Below are 12,273 nucleotides of genomic sequence, written 5' to 3'. Positions count from 1 at the left end.
TTTGGGGAGTCAGAAAGTGACCCAAAACACTATATTTTTGGGTGATGACAGCTCTATCATTTCTAAGCTAGTAATTAAGCTTAGAGGGGTTCATGCAGGTACCCCATCTTTTGGATGCTAAGGTTCAGAGTGGGGATACTACCTTGACAAGGGGTCAGCAACCTTTGAGAAGTGGTGTGCCAAGCCTTCATTAATTTAAGGTTTTGCATGCCAGTAAAAGGTTTCATGTGCCAGACCGGCAGCACAGGCGGCAGATGGAACCCCAGACTGGTAGCAGGCTGAGCAGCTCATCCTGCTGCCGGCCTGGGTTCCGTCCATCCGGGCCGGCAGCGGGCTGGCAAGGGGCCGGCGGCTGGGATCCCGGCTGGCAGCAGCATGCCACTAAAAATCAGCCTGTGCGCTGCCTTTGGCATGCGTGCCGCAGGTTGCCAACCCCTGATATAGGGTGATATGGCTCATGTCATGAAAAACTTGTAGTCTGAGCCTTTAGCCTTGCGATATGCAATGCATGGGCACTGCTGTGCCTGTGTATTCTACACTGATTGAGATTTAATTTGAGAGAGAATAGAAAGGCAACAGTCAAGCAAAATGTTTGAGGGTAATGTTAGATGCACTTCTTATTTTTTTCTTTTTAACCCCTTGCCTATTTACTCTTTATAGTTTCTTAAATCATGTATTTAAAAAAAAATATTTTCCTTGCCTGTCTACTGTTTTTGTATTAACCCTTCCCTATATTTTTAATGTAATTATTAACCCTCCATAATTTTATCAATTATTTTCCAGATCAAATTCACTTCATCACCTTTGCTTTTCTTCAGCCAACCTTAGCATCTGAGCTATTCAACCCACTGCCTTCCTTCACTGTCACATATAACCCAGAATTCCTAGCTTTATATACTTTCTTTCTCAGTTATACTGCTGAGGTGTGGAGAGAAAATATTTATTAATAGCACAACTGACCCTGGAAATCATTGCAAGTAAGCACAGATGGATGGGAGAGGTTTGCTTCATCAGACTCCTTTTTATATGCAGAGGAAAATGGTTCCGTAGCACCACCAAACAGCACTGAGTAAATAATTTCATGTCCTCTTTATCCGAAGTTCTCCTTCTATGCATATATTTTTAAAAGCCTTTTTCAATTATTTATAACCATTGTTACATAAAGAAATGCACCTTTTTGCTCTTGTAATTTTGGCACTAGAACTTCTAGCTATAATTACAAGCCAACGTCTTACATTTGGGGTACCTTGCTAATTATGGTGTGTGTGTGTGTGTGTGTGTGTGTGTGTGTGTGTTACTTTTAAAAGGTTTTAGGAATTCTCTGGATGATCTGCTCCTCCCCCCAGCCCAGGTTTCAAAATTAAAACTAGTAGCCAGTTAGGGCTTTTAGTAGTGCTTAGCAGCAGCTGAAATGGTGTTTACTTTCATATTTTTATTATTTGAGATGAACTACCTGTTTTGTTTTCCAAACTTAGCTTTTTTAATAAAGAGTAAAAGCCAACCTAATTGAGTAAAAGCACAGCTGAAAGCCTTAAACACTGGCTTCAATATTTAGACCATCAGTAGTTCTTCAGATTGTTTATATGTATTCTTTCCCAGTTGTATACCTACTCCATGCATTTCAGATCGCAATCTTTTGGCTAGCAGTGTCTGTGGGGGTCATGTGTGCGCCCTCAGTACCTTTGCACCCTCCCATTCAAGAGCATAAAGGGCAGGGTAGGGCCAAACATCCCTCAATACCTTGCTACAGCTCATGGTTGTGAGATGGAACTATGAGGAGTTTGTCTATTTGTTGCCTACTTGGCTACCTCCATTTATCCCTTAGTTAGTTATATAATATTTAGATTAATGTGTAGGTAGTTAGCACAGGGAGGGTTTTGTTTGTTTTTTTCTTATACCCAATACTGGTCTTCAGTCCTTATGGCTAAGCTCAAATATCCCAGTCTTAAATATTGCCCCTCTTATGAGGCAGCTATGCCCGTTAGTGATAGACATCAGATTTCTCTGTTTTGTCTGGTAAAGGGCATATCCCTGAAGAATATTCAATCTGCAGATTGTTTTCTAAATGAATACAGAGGCAAGAGAAGCTCTCCTAAACAGCTCTTCTCACGAACTTGTCTAGTAAGACCTGTTTTTGATCTGGATGAAGAAGACCCTTGTGGAATAGAGCAGGTTTCCTCTGAATGTGTTTGGTAAGCTCTTGTTCCACTGCTAGCACCCATGCTCCTGCTCTTGAAAAGACTGTCACTGTTCTTGCCTTCAGGTCATGAGAAAGCATGGTTCTGGGAAAGCATAAGAGAAGGTCACCTTCTAAGGGAGCTGCTAAGAAAAAGAGACTCAAACCACCGTATTTTACTGCCTCTAAGGGTACGTCTACACAATACTTAAACCCCCATGGCTGGCCTGGGTCAGGTGACTCCAGCTGTGGAGCTATAAATTTGCTATATAGATGTTTTAGCCTTGGGCTGGAGTCTGAGCTCTGGGACCCTGTGAGGGAGGAGGGTCCCAGAGCTTGGGCTCCAGCCTAAGCCTGAACATCTACACGGCAGTTTTTTAGCCCTGCAGCCCGAGCCCTAGCAGCCCAAGTCAGCTGACCTGGGCCAGACACAGCTGTGTTGCTAGTCTTTTATTTCACCCCAAGAAATAGCATGTATCCCAAAATGGGTCTGTCTGGTATCCTCAGACTCCAGTGACTGAGTTGTGGTACTGTCTAAGGAACAGTTTCAGCGTGTCTCTACTGAAATTGTGATACCATAATTGGTGCTCTCGGTACCAGAACCAATCTTTTCAGTATCAGCGTCTTCCACCCTGGTGCTATTAATATCTAGTGTCCTGTGTAGGATACCAACCTTCTTGCCTCTGAGCTCACAGTATTGAGTGATCTCATGGAACAATGCTTCGTGAGTCACTACTGTTATGTGAGGCTACGCTCCTTCGTACTGGCCACTAGCTCGACTTTAGGCACGAGTATTTTCACAGTACAGTTGAGGGAGTTCCCTGTGCCTCACCCTGGGACCCAGGTAAAATCAGCACCACCACTTGAGGAATCCAGTTGTCCACCCTTTGCCAAGAAGCGATTCAGCTGTCAAATTGATGCAGTGAGTATCAAATCACTTCAGTAGCTCTGAACCTTCTAGGATTACAAAACACCCTAGCACACTACCTGAGCAAGCTATTGTCCATATGTAATCACATGGGAATCAAGGACTCAAGTCATTCATGTTTTTGCAAATAGGGTCAACCAATCATGGATTTATTTGCAACAGAAATAAACATTATCCAAATTTCTGTTTGGGGGAGGGGTTGTGTATGCATGCACATGTGAGCCCTGACTCTCAATTAGATGCTTTCCTCATCAATCCCTCTAATATTGAGAAAGCTCAGACAAGATAGTTAATGATCCTAATAGCACTAGATGGCAATCTTGGTATCTTCTGAGCTATCTATCCGACTATCAGTGACGTTACCTCAGAACCTGCACACAATTTCCCAGGACAATGGACAGATCCTTCAGCCCAAACCCACTTCACTGCATCTCTCAGCATGGATTCTGGCTGGTTGATTGTAGTGAAAAGGAGCAGTTCTGCTGATATCAGCATTTTGTTCCAAAGCAGAAAAGACACCACAAAATTGATACATGAAGCTTAGTAGAAAAGATTGTCTATTTGGACAGAACAGAATCACATTTCTCCCTTGGACACTTGGGTTCCTTTTTATTCTGGATTATTTACTATTATTGTAGAACCCTGGACTATCCATTAGTTCTATTTAGAGTACATCTGATAAAAGCTTCGGCATGTCATCCCCCATCCAGGAGCACATTGTATTTTCACTTTTTCTTCCTGCTCACTAACCCTTTCTTGGCTTGCTGCCCTGTGACCACAGAAAAGAGGGACTCTGTCACAGTAGGATTCAATCTGACATGTGGTGATCCAGCACTCTGACAAAGAGATTGCAGAGAAGAGACGAATCTTAGGAAACAGTCATTAGTGAGGGCACCACTTCTAATGAGGTGGAGAGAGGAGAAACTTGACTGGAGGGATGTGGAGAGTGGATGTCAAAGCATTTGGAAAGTACAGTCTTTCTTGGTTAATCTCCTTGAGCAGGCTAATGAAGTTTTATTTAGAATATATGCAAAGAGGAGAAGAGGCAGGAGAAATGAGGAGGCTGAGACAGGAAAGAAAAAGGGGCATTGAGCGAGAGCTCCTGAGTGTGATGAAGGATCAAAAGGACAAAAGCAAAGCCTAGTAACCTGTGGAAAATATTTACTCCATTCAGTCTACTTGGGTGCCAGATCTATTCACTCCACTATTTCCATTGTTATTGTTTAAAAAAAAATACAGTTTCTGAATTGACAACAATGAAGAGTGAGGTCCTAGCTAAAGAATAGGTAGAAGTACAGATCAAGGCTGATTTTTTTTTTTTTTGATTTTTTTTTTTCCTCCCCCTGCCCCTCCTGCATATTTCCACGAATATTTACCAGTTGTGTGACCTGCCTGAATCATCAGAAAATTTAGTCCTTTTTTATACCAATTGCTGTATAATGTGATTTAAACTTTCCACTAGAAACTGGACTTGAGAACAACCAACTTGTCACATAAACTGCTTGAGAAAATCTCAAATTACTAGTGACCTAACAGGATTTAAAACCAGTTACATAAAGTAGAAGAGGTTGTGCGGTGCAGATTCTCAGATGGTGTAAATTGTCATAGCTCATTGAAGACTTCATTGGAGCTATGACAATTTACACTAGCTGAGAATCTGCTCCATAGGTTTTAACTACCTCATGCTGCTGATTTTCAAACTTAGACCCCTTTCCTTAAAGCCGTCATGTGCATACACCAGGCAGAACCCCATTGATTTGATTTCAGTGAACATAATGGTTTACTCATGTGGAGCAGCTTGCAGGATCAGAATCTTAAATATCTCTCCTCCTCCTCTCCTCCCCTCCCCCCTCCCGCAGAGGTAACACAGTCTATCAGTTCACATTAAGGACTAAATTAAATGTGTTTTTAGCTGTATTATTTTGCATCTTTATGCTACAGTATTTACAGCCTGCCAGCTTTTTACAAATGCACTTTTTTGGGGGGTGGGGGAGGGTAAATGGTACTGAGTATCATGTGAATGGGTTCTGAAAGATCAGATTTTAAACCCCATGCTGTGTGACTGCAGTGTTAAAACACCATCGGCATAAGTATATGGCTAGAACTAAAGATAGTGTTGTTCTTTGTTACAGATCTCGTTTGGGCTGCCAGATCTGCTTGAAGAAATTTATGAACAACATGACTGTTCGAGTACCTGAAGCTGTTGCTGATGCTAGACAATCCATAGATATGAGCAAGAATTCCTAAAATAAAACTTGTTAGGAGCTTTTTGTGACATTTTAAACTATTTTTATAACTTATTTCTGAATGTTTAAAGTGAACTTGCATAATCATGGGAGTTATTTTTGACTATCAGTGTTAATTCTGTTTTAATTTTCTTTATGGAATCACTTATTTTAATTCTTAAAAAGAAGTAATACTTTTTAACAAGCTGAAGCTGAACTGTAAAATGTTGACCAAATTAGACTTGGAGAAGTCATTAATGAATTTATTTATGTAAAGAAGTATTTTTTTTTTCTTTTTCAGCTGTATTTGAAAACCAGACTTTTTCACTAAAATAGTGATTTTTTTTTTTTTAATAGATTCAAAACCATTTGGTTTTTAGGGTTTCAGGCCTAGAAACATTAGGGTGCTGGACAGATGACAAATGTAGCACAGACTGTTTTTCTGTTTAATTCTCTGTGCATTTCATGTGGTGTAGTAGAAACAAGAATATCCAAAGAGAGCTAATTTGCTGGTTGATGGTATGGTGCTTTCACAGCAACTGGAAGTGTAATTAGGAAGACGAGTGGAGCTGGCATATCCTAAATCTGGAAATCTTGATAAAATATGACACATACGTTGAGATAATGTTTCTGTCCAGTCCAGTCCTGCTGCTGGTAGTGTCTTAATACCTGATAAAAGCAATTTTCTTATCTTCCCATTGCCCATTATGGGGCTAGATCCTCCTTTTACTGTGTGCATAGGATTAAGCCCTTACTAAATATTTGACCCTTTCTAGATTCCCACCCACCCTAGTATGGTTTAAAAAAAAAATCTGAACTCCATGCTTTTAACCATCATTGTATACCTTTTCAGTTTTCATGGCATACATTATTAGGGGTGTCAACTACCATGAAATATAATGGTCATATCATTAGCGTATAAAGTCATTTTTAGATTTGGATGAAATCTTTATTTTGTATATAGCTGAACATTAATTCACATTTGACTACTTAAGTATAGTCATCAAGTACAGTATCTGAGCTGTCAACACTGGCCCCTAGATTTTTTTATGTGAAAGGGTTATTCATGTTTCATTTATATGTGAAAAAGAATTGCTTCTCTTAACTATGCAGTACCTATAACTCAAACTTAATTTTCTGTCTGTCACCCAGAATTGACTAAATCCTTCTACACTTAGAGTGAATCAACATCTTTTTACATACTCAAGGAATTCCTTCTCTTCTAAGTATTTCAAAAACACTCATTCTACTTCTGATTTCAAGGGTGCTCCTTTACACTACCCATTTCTTATTATACTGATTCATGTTACCTAATCCATTTTTAATCTATGTAGGACTTTACCCCTTATTCTGTATGTTCTGGTGAGAGAGCTCATTTACTTGGATTTTCAAAAAAATATTTGGTTGAGTGGTCTGACGAAACACAGGAGGAGTATATTCATTCTGAAGCCTCATTGGGACATAAGCAGAACAAAAAAGAGGTAAATGAAGGAAATATATTGAAGATAAAATATAAATAGATATTGAGCTCTGTCTTTTCATCTGATACTGCTCTGTGAATAACATTGTAGGATGGTGGGAGTGTAATATCAGAGAGAGTCCCACTGTCTCCTCTCTGAATTCTTTATGTAATGCAGTACTATCACTTTAAATACTTTTAAGATTTTATTTTATTGAATAGCAGCTCTTTACACTTTGACTAAGAACACACTAGCAATTCAGGTCACTAGAATGGTGGTAGTATAACAAACTGCATCATGTGCTGTAGAAAACTGAACTTTTTAGTAGGTTTTATTTATGGTGAAAGGCACTTTTCATTGTGATGACCTCAAAGCACTTAAACACTGTGAGCTAGATTCACAAAGGGATTTAGGTGCCTAACTGACACTTTAGGTGGCTAACTCTGAAATGTAGGTTCCGCAGGTAGTGAGAAAGTTCTGCTCACCTGCTACCCAACTCTAAAGTGCCTAAATTCACTTGACACCTACATTTCTGCAGAAAAAGCTCACTAAGTGTCTGTCTGTGCCTCTGCACATATATACTGCAGCTTTCCAGCAGGCATCAAGACACCTTTCTCCTACCTAAGCTGCAGTGTGATGCGCAAACCAGGGGAAGATAGGCATTCCTCTGCCGAACTGGCATGTAGCGCCTGATCCAGTAGTTTTACTGGATCGTGCCTTGCAGGCGAGCTCACCTAGTTCCACATAAGAGGTGGGAGGGGGTGGCAGAGAAGGAGGGCTTCCCTCAAAACTTTTAACCCAATGGTGAGGATACTTACCTGGGAGGCAGGAGACCTAATGGGTGAAAGGTGTGAACATAAGCCCATCACTGTCCAACATTAAACAATGTTAAACAAGGTCTATGGTTTCGTATACAGAGACCTCAGCCTGCTTAGTACCATGACAAACATACCATTAAACATTCTTTTTATCTTAAGGAAAAACTATTAAAGCATTTGAAATATAAAGTATTAAGTAAAGCTTTCATTTTAATCTTTCTTGTTCCTTTTCCCTGGAGAACGTTTTAGACCTTAGAAAGGAATGGTGCTAGTACTGATCTCTATGGGAGGCCATTGTGCAGACTCTACATTTTTGCTAACCTGAATTGAAAGATCATGGAACAGTCCAAAAACATTGACCTAATGAGTAGAAATGTCTTGTCACATTGAATTAGGTTGGATAGCATCAGAAATGAGTCCTTGTGCAAGAGTTTCAGGCTGATGACAAGTTGATAAAAGCTGTGGGCGTTTTAAGCTTCTGCTGGAAGCCAGCCTCAATGTATGTAGTCAGTACAAGCACTGGTTCTTAGCAGCTTTGTCCTGCCCTGCAGTGTTTCTTTTCAGGGGGTCTTGCAGGCTCTAGGATGGGGGTCAGCCTTACCAGTATCGTCCACTCCAGTAATTTGTATTACATGTTGCAAGATCATTTATGCCAATGACCTGGCACCACTGACACAGGCTGCAACATTCAAGGAAGTGAAATACGTCCTTTTTGCTGCTCTGAAGGGAATGGAAAATTTACATATGATCCTCCAGTATCGAACCCAATCCATCAAAAAATGGTGTCAGCTTTCCATCTCAGCAGTTCTGAAGCTATGAAGATGCAGAATGTAAATTGCTGTGGCAAAGTAATTGCCCATGATCCTACCTCCACTACCTCAAAGTCACTCTCAATCACAGCCTTACCTATCAACAACATTTGAAATAGGTAAGCTATAAAATGAAGAGTTGCACCAGTATCATGCAAAAGCTATCTGCTTCTAGCTGGGTTCTTGGAGCTCGAATGCTATGAACAGCAACGCTGTTTATTCCATGTCCAAGTACTACACACCTATTAGGGGAGGACATTTGGATACAGACCTTGATACCCAGGTAAAGGGGGCTGGCATCCTGAAGTCCATTCTGCCTTGGTTTTAAGTCCTCATGGACGTCTTCGAACTGTCTGGTGACAGCTGGCTATGTAGCATGAGTACGAGAAAGCTCTCACTAACCAAAAGCTGCCGCTTCATGACAACCTTGTTCACTTGCTTTACGCTTGATTTAATGCCACCAACCCATTCTGGGCAGCTGAAGAAGCTTTTTTTTTTTTTTTTTTTCCACCTAGCTTCAACTCAGAATACAGCCGGTGCCTGCAATGGGCAGTGAGTGATGTAAACAACCAGCACCTCATAGATGATCCCACTGATGAACTGCCTGGTTTCTTGTTCCACCAAAGACAGTGGATGACCATCAACTGTATTAGGATGTTCCATGGAAGATGTGTGCATCCTGTGCACAAATGGAGAATTGAGGATTTGCCACAGTGTGAATGTGAAGACCTCCAAACCATCAAACATTGTGAACAGCTGCTTCATCTTTTCATTTCCAAGAGCTCTAGGAAAGTTGTACTCTGCATCTCCTGAAGCCCTTGAATGAATTTCTAGCCTTGCTGTGAACTTGTAAATGTTGCTATGAAAAAAGTTTTGGAAGGAAACCTCCCCTCCACTTGTTTGACAGTCAGTGTCAAAGATGGTAATTGTCTTTTTGTATAAAAGAGAAGAAGTTAATGAGCTGGAGCTTGTAGTGGGGTGATATTATCTGAATCCCTCTTTCTGGCCCAATCTAGTAAAGATGTTCCTCAGGATTAGGATGCAGAAGGTCAGGGGTCCCAAGAGACAGTAGGGGGTGGCAGCCAGCTCCAGGAGACTGCTCTTCTATATTCCCCCTCACCCCAGCCTCTGAAGTCTTTGTGGACCCAAAACAGGAATGATGGGAGGAATAGCCCATCCCCTCATTATTTTGTCCACCTGTGAGGTCTTAATATCTGATGCACCAATTTTGATTAGTCAATTTCCAGTTCCACATCTTATCTTTTTACCAAGCATGATTTCAACTGAGTCCTTTAATCGTATCAATTTGCCCTTTTATTTGGTTGAATTAATTAGTCTCTCTGCTTCTCTTGCCATTGTTTATAACATTCATTAGTGAAAGCAACTTGACCTGTTTTCCATCATCATTTGTTATAGGTTGTTTCATCTTGTTAACCCACAATTTGGACATTAGGCACTCCAATAATGATTTGCCTACAATTATGCAATTTATTCCATCCAAATAGGTAATAAGGTGGTTGCCCACCCTAGGATTATTACCAGCGGTTTGCCTCCAGCCTGCAGAGGACTCCGTTAAGCAGGCTAATCCTGCTATTCCCTTGGAAGGACACGGATACAACCTTCCACTCAAAGGATTGACATGCAAACAGCAAGTCTTTGAAAACACAGTATCATTTTATTTAAAGGAAATAAGCAATTACAATATATTTAATAAAGCAAGAAAAGATAGTCTATCGGATATTCTGGTGTGGGGCTCCCTCAGTCCCTCCTCTGGAAGCTGTTCCACTTTGGATAGTCATGGGAGTAGGGAAACTGGCTCCCCTGGGTGAGTGCTCTAACCATCAGACTAGAAAGTCATTCTCATGCTTGCATATGTCCACTTGGACATTCTGGCCCAGTGACTCAAATTATTTATCCAGAGTGGAAAAGCTTTAGCAGCAGCGATTGAGGCAGCCCCGCATCAGAATATCCTGTAACCCAGTGATAGGAGACTTACCTAAGAAGTGGCAGATACTTCTCTGCAATGGGGGATGGGGTCCTTCCATATCCAAGATGAATATTCTAACCACTAGGTTAAAAATTATGAGAGCTCTTCCTCCTCTTCCCCACAAGAGAGTGTGCACAGCTGACAATCCCAGCAGCTGCAGATGCCTCCATCCAGCCTGAATTTAGGTGTTGAACTCCCTTACCTCAAGGCTTAGGCCACACTCTCTTCACATTGGCTAGTTTAGGCCGGGTGCTGCTTAGTGTGCTGGCTTTTGTGAATCGTATGTTCCCTCCCTTCACTGCATAGGAAATCTGTGTGCGTAATCGGGCACTGTGAATCCCAATGATTTTCCAGGCATCAAAGATATAAGCACGGTGATGATCAGTCTTGCAATGTCTGAGTCCCTTTGTGAATCTAGCTCTGTATCACCACACGAATGTGAAACAACGTCCAACTGTCTTTGGTATAGATAGAGTAAGGCTGTTCTAATGTGTTAGCACTTCACATGAAGGCCTCCTGCAGTGTGGGGTTGTTTTTTTTTCTTTTAAATTTTGTAGAATATGATCATGGGAGGAATTCATTCAGCAGAGAAAGGCAAACAGAAACCACAAAGTTCATTTTGGCTTCTGTGAGTGTCCTATGTTGTATAGGAGTGTGGCTCTGAGGAATTGACGTGTATTTGAGAAAATGCATACAGCTCCTAGCTGTACCTGATTTCAGTTGTCAAAAATGATATGCAAATAAATCTTATTTTATACCAATTTTCCAGACACTTTCTTTCACAGTTTTCTTCCATTTTTGCCTTTTACCATAGCATGTGTTCCAAGATTTAATGTGAACTATATATTTCAAGGTAAATGGTGCAAGAAGTGCATACACTTAAATATAATGTTATGACTGCACAAAGAAATATATCATTGTAAATAACCCATCGTGTCTAGAACTTGTGGTCAGTACAGATGGCCTCAGTAGTTCCCAAAATTATCCTGTAAACTGGTCTTAACACAAAGAGAGCCGGCCTCTTTGAAAAATAACACGAGAGTTTTGATCAAAGGTCTTCCCTTTTTATCCTTTTCAGTCAAAGCTGATGTACAAATATTCTTTTCAAGAGCAACAAACATTAATTTCAGGAGAGAGAGTTTGTAAAACAAATCAAATCAAACCTTCTCCAAACAATTGTTTTGCTATGTGGGGGACCCTGTTTCTTTGTCTAGTTATAATTTCAGGAAGACTTGCCATTTCAAGGGAAGGCTAGTTTATTAACACTGGTAGCCAGCTGATGAATTGAAAGTAGAGCTGGGTGGAGAAAAGTAATGCTGTTTTGTGGAGGACTTCAATATTATGAAATTTGGTTTCATTTTGGTTTGGAACAAAACCCAAACATTTCAAAATTCTTTGTGAAAAAGAATGGAGCCCAGACTCAATGGCAGTCTGCCTGAGGGCTGCCATGGACCCAAGAAGCCCTGGGGTGCTGAGCTCTGGGACAGAGTGCCTGGCAGACTGCCCCAGAACAGGAGATTGGAGCTGGAACTTAATAAGAACCTAACAACGGCCGTACCGGGTCAGATCAAAGGTCCATCTAGCCCAGTATCCTGTCTTCCGACAGTGGCCAATGCCAGGTGCCCCAGAGGGAGTGGACCTAACAGGCAATGATGCAAGTTTAAGCCTAATACATTAAGAAACTGAATACAGATAAATCTTACCCTCAGAGATGTTCCAATAAGCTTCTTTCGCAGACTAGACTCCTTCCTAGTCTGGGCCCAATCCGTTCCTCTCATACGGCCCTTGTTAGTTCCAGCTCAGGTGGTAACTTGGGGATTTCTCATGACTGGCAGCCCCCTTTGTTCTCTTCCACCCAATTTTATATCTT

General features: G+C 41.0%; 1 protein-coding gene across 1 annotated transcript in view; it reads left to right on the top strand.

Annotated features, from left to right (window-relative positions):
* FDX1 (ferredoxin 1) overlaps positions 1-11,164 on the top strand; it is a 56,334-nt gene extending 45,170 nt beyond the window's left edge. Inside the window, exon 4 of the mRNA XM_032776895.2 lies at positions 5,237-11,164. Within this exon, the coding sequence (XP_032632786.1) occupies positions 5,237-5,351 (115 nt within the window). The 3' untranslated portion in view covers positions 5,352-11,164. The remainder of the gene's footprint in view (positions 1-5,236) is intronic.
* Positions 11,165-12,273: the final 1,109 nt, after the last annotated feature.

Source organism: Chelonoidis abingdonii, chromosome 1 (genome assembly GCF_003597395.2).
Source record: "Chelonoidis abingdonii isolate Lonesome George chromosome 1, CheloAbing_2.0, whole genome shotgun sequence".
Lineage (NCBI taxonomy): Eukaryota > Metazoa > Chordata > Testudines > Testudinidae > Chelonoidis > Chelonoidis abingdonii.
The sequence above is the reverse complement of the archived record's forward strand: the minus strand, read 5'-3'. Positions and strand labels throughout refer to the sequence as shown.